This window comes from Mus pahari, chromosome 5, assembly GCF_900095145.1.
Source record: "Mus pahari chromosome 5, PAHARI_EIJ_v1.1, whole genome shotgun sequence".
Lineage (NCBI taxonomy): Eukaryota > Metazoa > Chordata > Mammalia > Rodentia > Muridae > Mus > Mus pahari.
In genome coordinates, this window is record NC_034594.1 from 45,449,369 (window position 1) to 45,470,537 (window position 21,169).

The 21,169-nt window shown below is 39.2% G+C and overlaps 1 protein-coding gene across 6 annotated transcripts in view; it reads left to right on the forward strand.

Annotated features, from left to right (window-relative positions):
• The window catches only part of Unc80 (unc-80 homolog, NALCN channel complex subunit), a 194,074-nt gene that overhangs the window by 39,282 nt on the left and 133,623 nt on the right, over nucleotides 1–21,169 (forward strand). For 5 of the 6 annotated variants that reach the window (XM_021198105.2, XM_029538632.1, XM_029538631.1 and 2 more), the window contains exons 11-18: nucleotides 663–803; nucleotides 2,481–2,749; nucleotides 3,729–4,103; nucleotides 8,687–8,833; nucleotides 12,976–13,123; nucleotides 15,214–15,362; nucleotides 17,678–17,844; nucleotides 18,330–18,428. In XM_021198105.2, the coding sequence (XP_021053764.1) occupies nucleotides 663–803; nucleotides 2,481–2,749; nucleotides 3,729–4,103; nucleotides 8,687–8,833; nucleotides 12,976–13,123; nucleotides 15,214–15,362; nucleotides 17,678–17,844; nucleotides 18,330–18,428 (1,495 nt within the window). The remainder of the gene's footprint in view (nucleotides 1–662; nucleotides 804–2,480; nucleotides 2,750–3,728; nucleotides 4,104–8,686; nucleotides 8,834–12,975; nucleotides 13,124–15,213; nucleotides 15,363–17,677; nucleotides 17,845–18,329; nucleotides 18,429–21,169) is intronic. The other variant, XM_021198106.2, reaches the window with a different exon arrangement.

The window sequence follows — 21,169 nt, forward strand, 5'->3', positions numbered from 1 at the left end:
GAGACAACTATATCAGGGTCCTTTCAGCAAAATCTTGCTGGCATATGCAATCGTGTCTGGGTTTGGTGACTGATTATGGGATCAATTCATTCAAGAACACTGGGCCCAAATTTGAGTGCTCTAATATTGAAATAATGCGGAGTTTTCAAACCAAAGAAATGCAGATTATTAACTATGCAAGAAGTCTCTATGATTATCCAGTAAAAGTTATATTACTTAGATCATAATAGATGCAGAATCATGTCCTTAGAGGATTCTGTATATTAATTTTCATTTAGATTTTATTCATCTAAAGACAGACTTTTACTTAACTCTGTTATTTAATAAAATAAGAAAAGCAAAGGCAGAGCACCCCACACATATACCTTGGATATTAAGTTATGAAAGGAAGCTTAAACTCAGAAGCTGACATCCATGGAGCCACAACAGATGGTCTCTGACATTTGTCTTAGATTGGGGCTAACCCTATCACAGGCAATTTCATCAATCATCTTGACCTTAACTGTTTGCAAGTCAAGTGCAAACCTTGCTATTTTATTTGAGCTTCCTGCTGTCCTTCCCGCTCTCTCACTTTATTGCTGTTCTCTAGAGAGAAAAATCAAATCTCAAGAGATACCCTTCTAGATTTTAAAAGTCTCCTGTGATATTCTCCCCCAACTCAGGGAAGCTGACCCGGCGGGGCAGCTCGGATGCAGCCACTGAGATGGAAAGTCTGAGTGCCAGGCACTCGCACTCACACCACACCCTGGTGAGCGACCTGCCAGATCACTCCAACAGCCATGGAGAGAACACTGTCAAGGAAGGTGGGTCCAGCAGGGGTAGTGAGCAAGAGGCAGGATAGGGAAGGAGCACAGATTTCTTTCACGGTTTCCCGTTCTTAACATTTTTTTACCCATGTGTCCCAGTTAGGGTTTCTATTAATATGATGTAACAACATGACCGAAAGCAACTTGGGGAGAAAAGGGTCTGTACTGGCTTATGTTTCCATATCACTGTTCGTTATAAAATGAAGTCAGAACATGTACTGGAATGGGACAGGAACCTGAAGGCAGGAACCTAGAGGCAGGAGCTGATGCAGAGGCCATGGAGAAGTACTGTTTATTGCTGTGCTCTTGAGGGCTTACTCGGCTGCTTTTCTCATAGAACTCTGGGCCACTAGCCCAGGATGGCTGTCCCTCCCCTATCAGTCACTAATGAAGAAAAATGCCCTACAGGCTTGCCTACAGCCTAATCTAATGGAGGCATTTTCTTAACTGAGGTCCCCTCTTTTCAGATGACTTTAGCTTCTGACAAGTTGACATATGACCACCCCGCACAGCATGTTAATTTTTATCTGCATCACTGTATCTTCAAAGCCTGGCACTCTTTCACGCATATTGCTTGGAAACCTACTTGTTAGCCATTCTTTACACAGCTTTAGTAGCAGTAGCTGTTTGGGTTTACTTGATGAGCACCATACCTCCAGGGGGAGGGCAAGGACAAAACTCATACATATCCTAAAAGATCGTTAGCCCAAAGGCTAGAAGATGTCTAAAGTCATTGCTTGTCCACCTCCATGCTATACCTTCAAGGCAGGCAGTGCCGACAAGTCAGTGGGAATGAAGTCAAACCCTCTATAAGGCCACTGGATTATTTTCCTGACTGTTTCTGAATTATCCTGGTGGCTTATGTGGAGTAAACATGAGTCTCTGGGTGACACCCATACAACTTCTTACTCTCTACTTGGAACAGAATTCTTTATTCTTTTTATTATTGTTATGCTCTTATCAGCGCATAAACTTTATCCCTTCATTTCTTTGGCCTCCAAACTGTATTATAAGTATTAAATGGTTTTTATTATTTGTCATTACAAAATGATGTCCCATTACTTTTGGACACAAAAAGATTTTTCTCTTGGTTTTTTTTTCAATACTTTAGATAAAAGTAGATATTTTTAGAGATGCATTTTTGTTGATCATTTGATAATTTCATGTATGTATACAATGTGTTCTGATTATGATCCCTACCGCCAGGCATCCCTTATCTCCTTCCTGAATGTATGAACACTCCCAGCCCATCCTCCCCCACCTCTACCCCTACTGGTTTCTTTCTCAGGTTATTGATATTTAGTTTAATAAAATGAAGTATATTTAACAGCTATAAACTCGTAAAAAAAATCTCAAATAAATCAGTTTATATCAATGAGCTGTTATGTTAAAAATCTATGTAATGTTATCAACTTAAGTCATTCTTATAAAATTTAAATTCTAGCTTTAGTCTCAAGGAGAACACATGTGATCACGGTTTCCTATAACATTCACCCTCTGTCAGATATCAGATTGATTCCATAGCATTTCATGCAACTTGAGAATAGCTTTGAGGCCATAAACCAGTTATCTTTAAAAGTTGTGATTGTGGTCACATGCAAGAAGTAGTATGTCAGTCTAACTGATGTACTGGGTCCACACAAGGGAAACTGAGATCTTGCTCCATCTTCCCAGTGAGATCTCAGATCTCCACCATCACAGTTGCGACCTTCAACACTACGCTGGCATCGTTCAATGTAGGCTACGCAGACTTCTTCAGTGAACACATGAGGAAGCTCTGCAGCCAGGTGCCTATCCCAGAGATGCCGCATGAACCTCTGGCATGTGCCAACCTACCACGAAGCCTCACAGACTCCTGCATAAACTACAGCTACCTGGAGGACACAGAACATATTGATGGCACCAACAACTTTGTCCACAAGAACGGCATGCTGGATCTTTCTGTAAGGGGCAGTACTTTTCCTTATGAAGACTAGAAAGACTTCTTAGCATAATTTCTACAAGATTGGGTAATGTGGGCATGTGGATATCTTAGAAATATTTGCTGACTTAAAATGAAGAAGCTACCCTCTTAAATGTACCTTTTGGTTTTTTTTTCCCAAATATTGTATTAGATTTGATCTTATCTCAGAATGTTCTTACCTTCCTAAAGCTTAGCAGATTTGAGTACACATACTTAAATAAATTTAAGTGTGTGTTCTGCTACGCCTCTGTATTTTTTCTTACGATGAAAATGAGAAGTTCTTTTATTTTTCTTTAGTTACATAATCACCAAGACGATGAACCTCCCACGAAGCCAGAAAAAAAAAATGAATAGAAGTTCTTGAAAGATTTAAGCTTGCATTCTCAGGAAAGCCTGTTTTGAGTACAGTCATTAGCCAATGAAAGGGTTGTTATATTTTACAATTATATTTCACCAACATTTTTATTACACCCTATGGAACCAGGCTCAGCAAATACTTTAAGATATTAAAATCAATACAGGACTGTAACTTAAACATGCAAATATTGTGCATTTAAAATTGAAGGTTGAATAATAATACAATCCTGAGGGAGTCAGTGATCCTGTGGAATACATGTATAGAAGTCATTGTTCTTCTTTATTTGTGGGAAGTGAAATGCAGAGGATTAAAATGTTTTGTATATAAAAGTCAGTTTAGTAAGTTCATTTGGGCAAATGACTGTTTTATTTTTTTCATTAACTCAAGAGCTTCATTACGTCTATCAACAATCGCTTTGGTGGTGAGATTGGAAGGATTAACTGAGATACTAAATGCTTTGAATTCACCTATCTGGATTATTTATAACCATTTCTAATAGTTTATCATTTAATCCAATGGAATGTATTAAATAGAATAAGAGACTTTTGGAAAGGGGACTTCGGGTACTGAATTGTCCTACGTTTACCTTTGTATTCTACAGGTGGTTCTGAAGGCTGTTTATCTCGTTCTTAACCATGACATCAGTTCTCGCATCTGTGATGTGGCACTTAACATTGTGGAATGTTTGCTTCAACTTGGTGTAGTTCCCTGTGTAGAAAAAAACAGGAAAAAAAGTGAAAACAAGGAAAATGAGACCGTGGAAAAGAGACCAAGTGAGGGGGCCTTCCAGTTCAAAGGCGTGTCTTCAAGTTCCACCAGTGGGTTTGGGGCCCCTTCCGCTAGTGGAGCTGGAGATGGTGGAGGAGAAGAAGGAGGAGGTGGAGATGAAGGAGGAGGTGGTGGAGGAGGAGATGGAGGAGGAGGTGGAGGAGGTGGAGGTGGCCCTTATGAGAAGAATGAGAAGAACCAAGAGAAGGTATGGTGGAATTACATGCTAGATCCTTAGGTATTTGTTGTCCAGAATTCTTTTCAATTTGTATCTGCATGTGAATGTGCATGCATGTGTGTAAGTGTGTGTGTGTGTGAGTATGTGTGTATGTGTGAGTGTATGTGCATGTGAGTGTGTATGTGTGTGAGTATGTGTGTATGTGTGAGTGTGTGTGATTATGTGTATGTGCATGTGAATGTGCATGCATGTGTGTGTGAGTGTGTGTGTATGTGAGTGTGTGAGTGTGTGTGTGTATGTGTGTGTGTGTGGGGGTTGGTTTTTTTGTTTTCCCCAAATATTTATTGATTAGAATAACAACTCACTAGAGTCTGAAAGCAATGATGGTAGAAATCTCTTAATGTGCTCAGCAGGCATGAGTAGACAAACACTAACTAACATGCTATACAGATTTGTGGGACTCCAAATACATATTTAGCTATACAATATTCTTTAAAATTTAAAATATTCTTATCACCTTACATAAGATAATAGCAATATTTGAAAGAAAGGAAATAACTTTTGTAGCAAGATGCAAGAGTAGATACATACTTCTTCCAGTGCTGGTGCTGGGAGGTCCGTAATCTCTGTGCATAATCATGTTCTCTTGGGTCTCTCATTGTGTGTCTGGTTCTAAATCCAAAAGTTGTCCTCACCCATGCAGTGGTAGAACTGTTCTATTTTAGTGTTATTGTGGGTTGTTGGTTTTGTTGTGGTGGTTGTTTTGGTAGATTGGTTTTATTTGTCATCGTTGTTGTTTGTTTGGGGGAATTTTATTTCTGGAACATCTCAAAACTACTATGTTATCACTCACAGTCTGCCACCAAGGATAACCTCAAACTTCGTGAAGCTAGTCTAATAGTATACTGAGAGTCTGCTCAGACTCTATTACAAAACATACAGATTGATCAACAGAAACTTCTTTTATTTATAGAGATTGGAAATGTCCAAAGTTCCAGTGCCCGTAGGAGTTCCATGCAGCCTCTTCTCTTGTCTAGAAGGTGACTGCCACCACTATGAGCTCACATGACCACCTCTGTGCAAGTGCAAAGAAATACTAAGAGATCTAGTTTCTCCATGAACTTAGTTCCACTGGCTCTGAACACTGGTGTCTAACCTCATTTAATTCAAATTACCTCCAAAGTCTGGGCTCCAAATAATAACAGATGGAGACTTACAGCTTTGGTATTTAAATTTTGAGAGACTCGGATGTCTAGCTGTCACAAGTTTTGCAGCATTATTTTGACGTAGGTTTGGTATGGAAACAGCTATCTGACCTCAGGTCTTTCCTGTCGCAATGTGTCATGCCTCTGAAGTTTTCTTCTTCTTATTAGATGATCCTGAATTTCATTCTTGCTGTTTATCTTCATGTCTTATGATCTGTGGATTTAAGCATTCAAGCATTTCTTCTATTTTGTTTAGATACACATTATCGCAGTTTGAATTCATATAACTTACACTGATTTCAGTTGGCAATTTTAGCTGTGAATTGAAGTTCATAAGTTGAAATAAACCAGAGAAGTCATTATCAGGTTACAGTCTGCATATCATGCTGAGTTTACAAGTAAAAGTGTAAACAGTTCTATAATTTGTTACATAAACTATGGATTGTCTACTTTTCTGCATAAGGTACTATTTTTTAATATATAAATGAATGGTACTGTACTTTCTTATACTTTCTTTCCTACCTCTAGCACACAGGTGCATATTTACTCTGTTAATCTCCCATTTCTGCATCTCACAATTTGCTTAGATCTTTCCAATATCTGGGAACTCTGATCCACAAATCTATTACAATATTCTTGAAATTCTTATTCTTCTACTTAGAACTGTCTTAATCTTATATCATGTCTAGATAATATCTTAAATACTATCTTAACTATATTAATTGTATAAACAATTAATTATTGTAATTAGGAGATTATGATGATAATCATTACATTAAATTTATAGCTTGCTATTATAAATGTAATTTTAACCAAAATTACTACATGTGGAATATTTTAAAGTCAAATTTTATGATTCCAAAAAACTACCAAGATGTAAATATTATGCAATTACTTATCAAACTGCAATTAGACTTTATGATCTACAAAAGTCAATTGTACCTTAAAACCATCTGTTATTTTCAGTGGGACATGGTTTAACTAATTTTGGCAGTCTGGTAATACCAGGAGCACAGGGAATCAAGAGAGAAAGGAAACGCTAATTTCTATTTCTTTATTGACCACTAACCTGTAAGACCTTAAAGTATCATTTAATAACTGATTTCTGCCTGTAGCTTGGCACAGCTTTCTTCACATCTCTGGTAAAATGACATCCAAAGACCTAAAAAATAAAGCCTGAGTGGATGTCTACAAAGAGTTTTCAGAACTGGAAAAGCTTTGAAAGAGTGTATGATAACTTTAAAACATGTATAAATCAGCCTTCCAAAGGACCCTCGCCAGAGTGACATTTCCCAAGGTGCTACTGCATAAAGCTGCAGTGCTCCTGAATTACCCAGAGGCAGTCAACAATGGAGACTGGTGAGGAAGAAATCTAACCTGTCTAACTAAGCCACCACTCAAGAGCCTAATCTGCATAAAGTGGCTCTGAGGGACAGCAGTGACAACTGCATAAAGATAATACTTTGGTTTTCTCTTACTGTGGACATGATATGTTGTAAAATACCTCACACAATATTTCTATTGGAAAAGTATTGTTATGATTCTGTTTCTTTTTTTTTTTTTTTGGTTTTCAAGACAGGGTTTCTCTGTANAGCCCCCGCTGTCCTGGAACTCACTCTGTAGACCAGGCTGGCCTCGAACTCAGAAATCCACCTGCCTAAAGAGGACAGAGTTTTAAATATTAACAGTTTTCCCCCAAATTGCATAGCTATTAATTATTGAAGTTGCAATTTGGATCCAAACTAAAAATCATTTTTCCCTTAGCAAATACAGAATGTTCCTAGGATTCAGGGTGATTCTTCAAAGCTGTCACCAGGGGATGCAAAGTGACTTTCAATCCCCTTACTTCTTTGGGCTCTGCATAGCCACTGGAGAAAGAATACCTTCAGGCCAACAGCATGCTGTTGGATGGTTAATAGAGACAGCTTTACCCCCAGGAGTGGCATTCCATTGAGGCAGGTTAACAACCACCATTGCTATCAGTTCAGAGAAGACATGTTTCACTCCTGAAATGTGGCTCTCTGAGCCACAAATGCATCTGCTACCAGAACTTGCAGATGAGAAAAGCTTGACCAGCTGGACAATGTGAAGAAGGAGAACCTCCAGCATACCATGTTAAGGTGCATGGTAATGTCCTTAGAAGCCTCTAGCCTTTTCACACCTTACCCGCATTAAAGTATTCTTTCTACATTTGTCAACCTGACAGTGTGACTAGTGGGAAAATATCCCTCATGATTGCAGAGTAATTTCTTTCCACTATTTCATATAGTCTGTATGCAAAATCTATGAGATGATAGGGAGGGTAGTTATTAGTACCCTCACTTTACAGGCAAAAAAGGCAACCACAAAGAGACTAATTATTTTGTGAAACTGCCTTGTATCACCCAAAGCAACTTGGGACCATGAGCTAGAATTCTGGCCCTGGGGTGCACATGCTGGCTGAATGCAGCCAGAGGAGCATGGAAACTTCAGCTATGCAAAGATGACAGCCCTCCCACTGTGAGCTCAGCTTCATTCCTCAGTAACACTTGTTCATCTATGGAAAGAATTCAGGTTCCTTTTGGGGGATCCCTGTTTTCCACTCACAAAATGCAAAAGGAAAAAAAAAGATACCCAAGTTCGTAATTCATCTCAGGAAGGCTTCCTAGTGAACCTCAAGAAGAGAGTCAAGCTGAATGTAAAGTTCTATACATTCTACTTTGCTTATGCTTATTACATATATTATGATATGTTGGAAGTATAATCAGGAGATTTTTCTCAAAAATTTCAACCTTATTATCATAAGATTCCCAAGTTCCACGGGGCTGGAGGAATGGCTCAGAGGTTAAGAGCACCGACTGCTCTTCCAAGAGGTCCCTGAGTTCAACTCCAAGCATCCACATGGTGGTTCACAACCATCTGTAATGAAATCTGATGCCTGCCCTCTTCTGGTGTGTCTGAAGACAGCTCCAGTATACTCATATACATAAAATAAATACATAAATCTTAAAAAAAAAAAAAAAAAAAGATAATTTCCAAGTTCCTTAGATCAGTTCCAGAGAGCTAGTAATTCTCTTGCCTGGGGGTGCTATCAGAAACCCCTGATAGCTGATACCTGATAAAGGGAGATTCCAAGAAAATCTATTCTTGTTTACTATTGGTCATCCCACTGGCCCTCTCTAGGTTGTTCTTCTGATAATCCACCAAGGATATGAACGTGTCTTTTCGTAAACACATTCAAATCCTGTATCATCAGAAGAGAAGCAGAATGCAGTTCCTTTGTTAGTTCATTTGTAAGTTTTAGAAAAGTGAGTGTGTTGAGCTCTTCACAATTATTTTCTTAATTGCTATAACATAAAATAGAATATCAAAACGAGCTAGGTGGAAAAGTTAACAGGCTTGTCTCTTTTTCTCAATCTTGGTTACTAGGATGACAACATCCCTGTAAGCAACCATAGGCTTGCTCTCACTATGCTCATCAAAATAGTCAAGTCACTAGGATGTGCCTATGGTTGCGGAGAAGGACATCGAGGGCTCTCTGGAGATCGTCTGAGACACCAGGTATTCCGAGAGAATGTAAGAGAATTAAAGTAGATTCCGTTTCTTCTCTCTCTCTCTCTCTCTCTCTCTCTCTCTCTCTCTCTCTCTCTCTCTCTCTCTCTCTCTCTCTCTCTCTCTCTCTCTCTCTCTCTCTTTCTCTCTTGTTCCTCTTTCTAAATGAGGAACAAGTCCTTTGACAATGAGGGTCAATGTTCCCTGAAAATAGTGTATTTAGTAGGCAATCAATACTGTCTTGGGGCAATAGGATTCCCTCAAGACATCTAAAACCGAGGCTTAGGAAAACTGGTCTGCCTCCTGCCTCCATTTGGGGAAGGGATGTAGAATCAGAACATCTAGATATAAGTTTGAAAGAACTTTGCACAGATGAATACATTTAGTAAGCATCTGATGACCTGTCCAGGTGCTCCTTTGATCGGCTGGGTAGCAGAATTTTATATTAGAGGAACAGGTCAAAGCCATTGCTGTTTTTACTTAGAAATGGAAAGTGGCCCTTATTGGGACAAAACAGGACTGTAAAAGAAGCCAGGCATCTGGCTGCTTTGCTTGAGAATGACCCTCAACTTCTCTGTGTGTGAGATCATGTTCCTTTGAGCTGTATGAAACTTGAAACTCTGCACATGGACTTGCCACCTTATCGAGTGACAGAAAGTGGTTTGTTGCAGCTTGCTCTCAATTGCATCTGCCCACTGTTACCTTTCCTTCTGACTTGAGCAACAACCCACCTCTAACAATCCTGGTCTGGGATACTTACCTCAATTCTAAATTGGAATTGAAATGATAAGAAAATAGTCTTTTAAAATTTAATGCAAATTTGAGCTCAAATCTCCTTGGCACACCTTGGCAGAGTTTGAGGATCATGTCAAAATCAGATGCCAGCCCATTTTCTCTGGTGCAGGTTTTGTCATGAAATGTTCATACAATATTAGCATGCTAGACTTCTTGCTTAATGTATCATCTATCATCCATCAATTTATTCATTTTATCTTTCTTTTATTATTCTTTTATATTCAATTATGTTATAATATTTTGGTTTGTTGTATGGATATGGGAGGTATATTCACAATAGTTAACATTTAAATTCCCCAACTCAGACATTTTAACCAAGATCTAGATTTTTGAGGCCAAATTAAAAAAAAATATTAATAAAGTACAACAAGGCAATAAAAGCTTCCATCATATCAATCCTTATACATAAATATTTTTAATTTTGTTACACAATAAAGAAAAACTGCCAAGGCTAACAAAAACACATTACTCCTCATATGGAAGGCTAATTTCATGGACTTCTGATTAAAGTTTGAAAAGAAGCATCTTTCTGGAGGTGTGAATTGGCTTTGAGAACGGTATTCCTTTTTTCTGAATTTTCAGAACAGGGGACCTGTTGGGTCAGAAGGGAAGTTGCTGTTAGTGCAGGACAAGAACACTTTATGTTTCTGTGAGACTGGTCACTCAGGTGTTCGCTTACATTTCAATCTGATACCTTGGCCCATTGCTTTCCAGCCATCTAGAATGCTTCTGTACTCACTATACAGATTATGTGCACACGATTGTGAAGTTTCCCCAGGAAAATGTCTAGATTGAGAAAAACATTTCTGGGTTTCTGCATCATGGAATTTTTTTCCAATGCAGCCTTACTTGAAAAGTTAAGAATATGTCTTATCTTTAGACCAGACTATCAGGTTGTGTGTGTGTGTGTGTGTGTGTGAAAAAGAATATTATTGAGGTCATATTCATAAGTGCCTAATAGTTCTAATGCAAAATTCTATAATTCTTAATTCCAATAATTTGTTAATACTCCCAAATATTGAAAAACAATTAGTTAATTAATACTTTTGTATTTCTTGTAAATATAAAAAAAAGTCTAAGGGTTGTAACCACTTAATACTTCTTGGGTTATTAATCTAGAAATTTACTAGTAGTCCTAAATTTTTGGAAAGACATTAATTAATGTTTTATAATTTTGAAAAAATACAATATTAACTCAGAATAAGCATTTTAAAGGCTTGAAAAATCTTAAATTTGATTAAACTTCCCATTGAACTCTTATCAGAATTGTAGGTAGTCTAGCAGCCTTCAAAGCAGAGATATGAAACTATACCTTTACAGTGTGATGTATAGGGAACTTGAAGTAATTTTTACTTCAGAGGTTTAGGTTTTATTCTCTTCGCAAATATTACAATGAAGATCTTTACAAATCACATATGGAATGATAGTTGAATCAGCGCAGATCACATTGTAATTATGTGCTTTGTAAATGTCATCTTATCAGAAAACAACATTTATTTTATATTCTGAAATACAAATTCCTGATGTCACTTTGTCTAAGACATGAGTAAAGGTAGAATGAAAACCCATCTCCCCATAACACAGATGGAGAGATTACAGAAAGATCATACTAAAAAGATTACATGGTGAATTCCAAGTTTTGTCCTTTTATAATGTGTTTTTTCCTTTTAAATATCCAAGTACCCTTCCTGGGTCATGACCACATCAAATAGTAACACAACTTAAGTTTTCTTTTCTTTTTTTTTTTTTCTGGATTACTACTTAAAACTACTCAATAGATTCCAATTCTCAGGGAAGACTCACAGCTGTAGCTTCAATGCCTATGCCAGATTGCAAAGTTTTCTATCCTCACAGTGGTCTCTCCCAGTTGTATCCCCTCCTTTGGTCCTTTAGCCCTTTCCCTCAGCCCAGACACCTCTGCCATTACCCCATTCCATCCCATCCTTAGGACCTTTCACCTGTCTCTTTTGTTCATATAGCCTTCTTCAAGATACCAGTTGATCTCTAGTATTGGGCATCTCAACTCCTTGATAGGAGTAGATGGTATCTAAGTATAGTTTCTCAAGATCATCAGTGTCTAAAGTGCTAATGAGACTATTTCACAGGAGAACTAACTACACCTTAGTAGGCAAGACCCTGGCTTCTGGTATTGACTCTACCACAGAACTTAGATTATCACCTTGGCAAAACCCTTGAATTCTTTCTGCCTCAGTTTTTTTTTTTTTTTTTTCAGGTATAAGGAAAGGTCAATCAGCAAATAATAGTCAGAAGTGTGGCTTTACATGTACGAAATGTGCATTTCACAGCAAAGCATCGTTCAAATGAGGTTTATCCTTTAATAGCAGGAGAAGGCTAGCAGCCTCCTCGTGTTACCACAACACTATTCTGTCTAAAACTTTTGTCAGGGATTGTCACTTTCTTGCTTCTGATGGTGGGAATTATTCCCTCTTATTTTGCAAGGTGACAAAACTATTTACTATGCCACAGAAAATGTACTGTTATTTTGAGCAGAAGAATTGTGTCATAAGATCAATTTTTATTTAAATACCATACTTTCTTTCATATTCAAATGGAGACAGATAATAAATGAATATAATATTTTATGCCTCTTATATGTTCTAAGAACCTTTTCCTTCTTGGCCATATAGGAGGTTATTGTACCGCTGAGGCTATAACTCAGTTGGTAGAATGCTTGTCTAGCATCCATAAAGCCCAGAGAATAATACATAGTAGAATATTAGCGAGGTGTGATTACAGATATGCACATCTGTAATCCTAGCATCCAGGAGACAGAGGCAGGAGGATTAGAAGTTCAAGGTCATCCTCAGCTATATAAGCAGTCCAAGGTCAGAGTAGATTATTGAGATTCTACCTCAAAAAAGTAATCAATAATTAATTAATCAAAAACAATATAAACATCCACTGGATTTCCACTAATTACTCTCTTGCCTGCACTTTCTCCATTAAACCTACCTAACTTCAAATTAGACATGAGAGAGACATGCTTTTCTAGTTGCACAAAGCCTTTGAGTTTTCCTAGGAGTGGCCCATGGATTCTTTGACCTACTTCACCGTTTTGAGTTATTTTCATCAGATCGTAAAATCTTGACCTTGGTGAAAAGACTGAGTTTTCTGGGATCAGAGTCCCCCACCCCCAACCCTGTGCCCTCAGGAGTGGTCTTTCTGAATACAAACACCTTCAGATGGCCCAGCCCCTTCCTGCCCACTCCCAGGTCTAGCATGGGGAGGACCCAGCAGCAGTGAGAGGGAGTGGGGAGGAGTCTGCCTCCTGGGTCTTTTGTCTCAGATTGATGGTGTCTGGAGCTTAAGCTGGTGCTTGTGACTTTTTCACTCCTTTCCCTTCCTTGCAGGCCCAGAACTGCCTCACTAAGCTATACAAGCTAGATAAGATGCAGTTCCGACAAACCATGAGGGACTATGTGAACAAGGACTCTCTCAATAATGTAGTGGACTTCTTGCATGCTTTGCTAGGATTTTGTATGGAGCCGGTCACTGACAGTAAGTAAAGCCACCCCTGAGATGGAGGAGCAGCCACTGTGTGGTGAAGCAGGTAGTGTTTCGACGTCTGGGGCTAGAACTTCGAGAAGAAAGAGACTTTTGTGTGCCTGTACATATGTGTGCATGTATGTATGTGAGGCCATATATAATGAGGAATGAAACCAAGAGATGTTTTCAATTTGCCTTATGACACATGATGTCCTCAAAAGGTAATGGACCTCACTGAACAGAACCTTGGTAGTTCTGTCTCTCCCCTGACCTTCTGTAGATGACAATGGAGACAGAAATCAAAAGACTAGTTTACTAGATCAATAAGTATGAAATGAGTCCCTGCAATATGGCACTTGTAGCGCTTGGCATTTTTTATATAATAAACTAGGAAATAAAAGTGTAATTAACACACATATTGTGGTGACATAATTAACACACATACCTAGAGATTTAGTTTACTTAAATTAGGCAAGCAAACAGACCAGTAACTTGTTTATAGTTCCATGGCTTTAAAAAAAAAGTATACAGGCCTAAGCTACAGGATGAAACTAGAAAGTGCCAGTCACATTTCTATAAAATGAACACCTTTGGGACCTTCTAAATGCTGATGCAGTAAGGAACTGGAAGCCACATTGTTTCAAATGTGTACTTTGAATCGAGCTTTGAAGATGACTTCTTATTGTAGATTTAATGCTCATAGGACACATGAACGAAGTTGACTAATGTATACTAAAAAACAAAACAAAAAAAGTCCATGTGTTTAGAAGCAGCTTTTTCTTGATTGCTTCATATTCTTTATTATCTGGTTATCACAATAGGAGAAAATATTGCTTCCTTGGAGAGCCTCCGGAATAACATATCCTATCAGAACTAGTTTACACTAACCACTTGATAAATTTGAAAACAATCACTTGCAGACTGTAGTTGAGATCTGTTAAAGAAAATACAGATTAAAAAATAAATATGTCTCTCCTCTCATTCTCTTCCCCTCTTGCTCTCCCTCTCCCTCCCTTCCTCCCTTCCTCCCTTTCTCTCCCTCTGTCCCTTTCTCTTAAATCTATTTTGGATAAGAGTTCAAAGCATAGACTGCAATATTGCTTCCTGTATTGCAAATGTGGAGATAAAAACTTATCAGTTGCCACAGACAGTGAAAGGTTGGTAATCGAACATGATATGTTCCTCCTAGAATCTTGGCATGTAACATGAGTCAGTGAATCAGACAGAAAACACTTACCCATCAATCTGGGAGCTGTATGTGTGCTTCCCACAGTTCACAGTTGGCTCACAGGTCATAAGGATTCCTCTTGCAAAGCCATAGGATATGTATGTGTCCACTGAAGATCTGTGGACATGTAAAAAAAAGAAAAAAGCTATAAAATATCATCGTGGTTCACAGTCTTTGGTCTCCAGCATTTGCCATTCTCTGTGTTAAGGGAATTGCCAGTCTGAAGGAGACTGGCAGTGTTTCTTCCTCTTTATATGTGCCCAGAGCTTCTGGGAACAAATGTTATTGGGACTCTGTTTCTTCCAGGCCTACTGGAGTCTTTCTGCAAAGGGCTCCACTACTCTTCCCTTACTGTGCATCTCATGTGGTTGGCCAATTGCATGCCACTGGATAACACACTGGATAGTTTCTGCTGTCTCTGTCTCTGTCTCTGTCTCTCTGTCTCTCTGTCTGTCTGTCTCTCTGTCTCTCTCTCTCTCTCTCTCTCTCTCTCTCTCTCTCTCTCTCTCTCACACACACACACACACACACACACACTGCCTCCATCCCTCCTTCTCTCTCTCTCTCTTCCTTTCTGTCCCTCCCTTTCTCCCTCCCTCCCTCCTTCCTCCCTTCCTTATTTAATAGACCCCCTTTCCTTTCTAAGATTAATTAACTTAAATGTTCCTTTGCAAAGGCCATGTCAGAACTGAGACTAAAGTAGATGGTTTGCTTTTATAGTCTGCAAAGGGATTTCTACACTGCAGCTATCTCTAATCACCAGTGTCTCTACTTTTGAGCAGACCTTCACAATATCCTAGCTGCCAGACACTTGCTTTCTTACATCTTTCAGCTGTGTAGCTTACGGCCTCTAACACGTGTCTTTGCATTCCAGACAAAGCTGGGTTTGGAAATAACTTCACCACAGTGGACAACAAGTCCACAGCCCAAAATGTGGAAGGCATTATTGTTGGTGCCATGTTCAAGTCTCTCATCACACGCTGTGCCTCAACCACACATGAACTCCACAGCCCTGAGAATCTGGTGAGAACACCCCCTTTCCTCACAGGAGCTCTCAGACTGAGACCTGGAAGAAGAGAAGCTGAAGTCTTAAAGTTACAATATCCTTCCCTCCCCCCAATGTCACCCCTAACTCACCATGGAGCCATAATCCTCCACCCTACAGATTAACTTAACCTCTTCCTCCTCCTCCTCCTCACAGTCTGTGTAGAGACTGGTGAAAGGTTACAAGGTATTTTGAGCCTTTCAGAAAGAAGATGCTAAAACATAGCTGATTGGTTCATGAAATATAAAAGGATGGTATTCTAAGCATTATTTGAAACTCTATTTGCTTCTAAGAATTCATGCAAATATGCTATTGAAATTTCTTTTATTGAACATTATAATCTTCATCTGTCTTTCATAAAAGCATGTACTAATTAATCAAATAAAGTTGCAAGTAGTGTAGGGAGAAAACTAAGTTATGAAATGTTCAAGTGCTACCAAGGAGAAGAGGATGTCTTGAAATATGCAGTGTAGACTATAGATGACAAATTTGACACAGATAGGTGAATTTGGGTCTCTTTGGTAACCAAAAATCATTCCTCCTATGTCTGTTAGTTACTATGATTTCTATGCAGAAATGAGCCCATTTACACATATCTAACTATCTTCTGTTTTATTAAATGGAGGACATTATTTAATATTATTCCAAACTGTGAAGTGGTTCATTTCAGATAAACAAAATTTTCACAAACCAAACAGAATTTACTTCTACTGATAGTCAAAGGCAATTGAGCAATGTTCTTGGACCTTGACTGTAACACAGACACTATGCATGCATTCATTTCGGTCCTGACTAGAACTGATTTTTTTTAATTTTTTTATTTATTTTTTATTTTTATTAGATATTTTCTTCATTTACATTTCAAATGCTATCCCAAAAGTCCCCTACACCTTCCCCCTGCCCTGCTCCCCTACCCACCCACTCCCACTTCTTGGCCCTGGCATTCCCCTGTGCTGGGTCATATAAAGTTTGCAAGACCAAAGGACCTCTCTTCCCAATGATGATGGCCTATTAGGCCATCTTCTGCTACATATGCAGCTAGAGACACGAACTCTGGGGGTACTGGTTAGTTCATATTGTTGTTCCACCTATAGGGTTGCAGACCTTCAGCTCCTTCGGTACTTTCTCTAACTCCTCCATAGTCAACTTTAAAAATCACTTCTAGGACCCCCAATGAAGGAGCTAGAAATGATTTTTAAAGTTGACTGTAATACATGTGACTTCTTACAAAACTTCATGAACAACTTCATACATAGAGGAAATATTAAATTCTTTAATTATTCATAAGCTTACCTTTGAACTTCTAAATCATCAGAATAGCTAGAGGTCAAATTAAAGGATGTTCCTAGTCATCTATTGATAGCTGTTATTTCCCATAGTCCTCTTCTGCTCTTCTGCTCTTCTGCACACACATATAGGCCTGTGTGTGCCCTGGTGAGAACAGAAACATTGCTTTTAGTTAGTTTTCCCTTCTGTGGATGAACACATGAAGAGCAGAGCAAAAGGCTCAGAGCTTTGCTCCCCACAGGCCAGAATGGATGTTATCTCTCTGTTGTCCTTAAGGGTCCTTCCCTCTGCCTTCCTGATGATCATAGGCATTTTCCCATGGTACTGGATGTTTGAAAAAAAAATAACTACCCTTTTAAAGAAGAGAGGCAGGTATATAAGAGCTGAGAGCAAATCTTAGTATCTCAATAAAAGTATGCATACATTTTTAAATGTCACAAATATACTAGCATTAGAGTCCCCCTGCACAGTCTTAGGTTCACAGTCACCTTCACACTCAACATGGCCTCAGCATACATATCATTTTACTAAATATGTTCAGGAAAATCCATCATCCCTTGAACAATCAGGCTTTGATAGAAGCACCTAAATGAATTACTTAACATTTTACCATAATAATCCACACCTTTTAGAGAAACCCATCAGAGGATGAAATCTCCATTGTAAACAAAATTCTGGCTACCATTTTTTTCCTGCTCCCACCCAAAAAGTTCTCTTCAGAAGTCACAATTAAAAGAAAAAGTGTGGAAATCAACTGCTGAAGAGTGTAGACTGATGTCTTACTGATGGTATAGCTGACTCTCTGAATTCTAAGCTGTACTAGTCATTCTCCCCTGTACTGAATATGAAGGGTGACATTCTCCCATAGAAGTGATAAGAAGATCAAACACCATCATTTCATGACTTCTATGTTCGCCAAAACCCAAGCAATTAACTTCTCTCCTTAGGAAAACTAATCAGTCAGCTACCATTTCCTGACCCCAAACCACTTCATGTCTTCAAACAGGGACTGTACTGTGACATCCGCCAGCTGGTCCAGTTTATCAAAGAAGCTCATGGGAATGTCTTCAGGAGAGTGGCTCTTAGTGCCCTGCTTGATAGCGCTGAGAAGTTAGCACCAGGGAAAAAGGTGGAGGAGAATGGACAGGAGGCTAAGCCTGCAGGCGGTAAAAGGTTGGAAGCTCAACTTCTCGGAATATTCGTCTTTGCTAACTGTCAGAAGAATGTCACTCTTTATCATACTGTGTGTTGCCAGATATACTAGAGTCAGAGAAGGGGCACAAAAGCTATCTTGTACAACTGGTATCACCAATGTAGTTCAACTAAAGCTTTAAAACAAATGATTTTTATAGGTGGACTCTTTGGGGCAGTTGGGTTACAAAGGTTACCAATATGGATAGATTAGTGTTTTTATAGACAAGGTTTAAAAGAAACCCCTAAACAAAAAAGCTTGTTTAATTCTAGTGCCCCTGTTTGCAATAGCAAAGTATTGATAAAATATAAAGTCATAAGTCCCATAGCAAGCTGTAAATTCTACATGACTTGGACTCATGGTGAGAAAGGTTGTCAGTAGCAGGTGATTTTTGCTTTGTGAAGCATATGAAAGATCAAACAGCGGTGTCTTCAGTTGTGACTGGTGTAATGTGCCATTTGTATAGGTCAGAGGCAGGAAGCATTGCGGATAAAGGCCAGATATCGTCAGCACCTGAGGAATGTCGAAGCTTCATGTCTGGCCGCCCCTCACAGACCCCAGAACAGTAAGTAGAATAGAGTTTTATCTCCAGTTTGGTGAACTGGGCACTTCTCAATAAGAGAAAGTTTATTTTCCAAACTATGTTTGCATTTTTGTTTGTTTGTTTCAGTGTTTAGCTTTTTAATGATTTGCTTTCACTTCCTTGAAAGATTGCTCTCCGCCCTTACTGTTTCATTCCCAATACCACCGATGGTTCCAGGTGAGACCAAATAGCCACCTTCGTCCATACAGAAAGGATCTCTGATGGTAGTTTTCATCTTGCTTTTCCAGCACCTCTGCATGTCACATGTAATGAAACATATAAACATGAAAAGTGATGTGTACATGAGCTGCCATATATTTTATTGTTTAAAAACCACAATTTTAAAATGGATAAATGTCTCCCAATATGATCAATGAACCTATTCTAAAAGAGAAAAACAAAAACAAAAACATCAGGGTAGATTTCAAAAGTGCTGAATTTTAGCTGAAATGTAGGCTCTACACCACTCTGGCCTTAGCTCCATTCCAATGTCTCCTGTGCAACTGGTATCGTTGACAAAGTTTAACTAAAGTGTTAAAATAAATGATTTTTTTTATAGTGAAATCTTTTGGGTAATTGGGTTACAAAGATTACCAACATGGATGGATTAGTGTTTATATAGATTATCACAGATGTGTTTTATCTCTGGTTTTCATACTTACAAAATTCAAGAACATCTTCAAATTAGTGCCTGCATAAGTTGTGAGGATTACTACAGACGTGACACTGTGCAGGCCCACACAAGGCTTGTGTTATTCATTCTTCTTTGGGGAGCTATTTACACACAAATATAGTTATCTACATTTCAAACATCCATCATTTGTACGTATGCAATTTTGCTTCCCAAGGCCCTTATTCAATATTAAATTGTTGTTTTAGCAATTCTGTAGAATATTATATGTATTAGAGTATTCTTCCTTCATAACTATGTAAATTGAAGGTGAGAAGCCAACATCTATCAAACATAGGACTAAGCAAATAAACTCTTCAAAAATACAAATACCCACACAGTTCTTGTGTGCCTCAGAATCTTAGCAAATTATGCCTCTTATTAGGATAATAAGGACAAAGACAGTCAGGTCAGTGGGCTCAGTAATGACATGTATCTTCTTTTTAAAAAAAAAATTATTTATTTATTTTACACTCCATATTTTACCCCACCCCCACTCCGTCCACCCTCTGACTGTTGCACATCCCATACCTCCTCCCCAACCCCTTGTCTTTGATGTCCCCACCCTTCACACCACCTGACCTCTAAACTTCCTGGGGCCTCCAGTTTCTTGAGGGTTAGATGCATCATCTCTGAATGAACACAGACCCGGCAGTCCTCTACTGTATGTGTGTTGGGGGCTTCGTATCAGCTGGTGTATGCTGTCTGTTTGTTGGTCCAGGGTTGGAGAGATCTTGGAAGTTCAGATTAATTGACACTGCTGGTCTTACTACAGGGTCGCCCTTCTCCTCAGCTTCTTTCAGCTTTCCCTAATTCAATAATATGGATCTGCTGCTTCTGTCCATTGGTTGGGTGCAAATAACTGCATCTGACTCTTTCATCTGCTTGTTGGGTCTTCTGGAGGGCAGTCGTACTAGTTCCCTTTTTGGGAGCGCTCGTTAGATTCAGTAATAGTGTCAGGCCTTGGGACCTCCCCTTGAGATGAATACCACTTTGGGCCTGTCACTGGGCCTTCTTTTCCTCAAACTCCTCTCCATTCCCATCCCTGTAATTCTTTTGGTCAGGAACAATTATGGGTCAGAGTTGTGACTGTAGGATGGCCTCTCTCTCCCTCATTTGATGCCCTGTCTTCCTGCTGGAGGTGGCTCTATAAGTTCCCTCTCCCTACTGTCAGGCATTTCATCTAAGATTCCTCCCTTTGAGTCCTGAGAGTCTCTCACCTCCCAGGTCTCTGGTGCATTCTGGAGGGTACCCTCACCTCCTACCTCCCGAGGTTGCCTGTTTCCATTCTTTCTGCTGGCCCTCAGGGCTTCAGTTCTTTTCCCACACCCAGCGCCAGATCAGGTTCCCCTCTCCCTTCCCCTTCATCCATCCCCCATCCACATTCCCTCCCAGGTCCCTCCCTACCTCCCCACTTGTTATGGCTTTCTTCTCCCTCAAAAGTGGGATCGAGGCCTCCTCACTTGGGCACTTCAGCTTGTTCAATATTTGAGCTCTGTGGACTGTATCTTGGGTATACTGTACTTTTTTTTTTGGCTAATATCCATTTATTAGTGAGTACATACTACGAATATCCTTTTGGGTCTGAGTTACCTCGCTGAGGATATTTTCTAGTTCCATCCATTTGCCTGCAAAACTCAGGATGTCCTTGTTCTTAAGAGATGAGTAGTATTCCATTTTGTAAATGAACCACATTTTTTGTATGCACTCTTTTAGGTTGCTATGAACATAGTGGAACATGTGCCCCTGTGGCATAGTGGGGCATCTTTTATGTAAATTCCCAAGAGTGGTATAGCTGGGTCTTCAGGTAGATCTATTTCCCATTTTCTGAGGAATCACCAGACTGGCTTCCAGAGTGGTTGTACCAGTTTGCAATCCCATCAACAATGGAGGAGTGTTCCTCTTTCTCTACAACCTCTCCAACATGTGTTGTCACTTGTATTTCTGATCTTAGCCATTCTGATTGATGTAAGGTGGAGTTTCAGGATAGTTTTATTTGCTTTTCTCTGATCACTAAGGACTTTGAACATTTCTTTAGGTGCTTCTCAGCCAT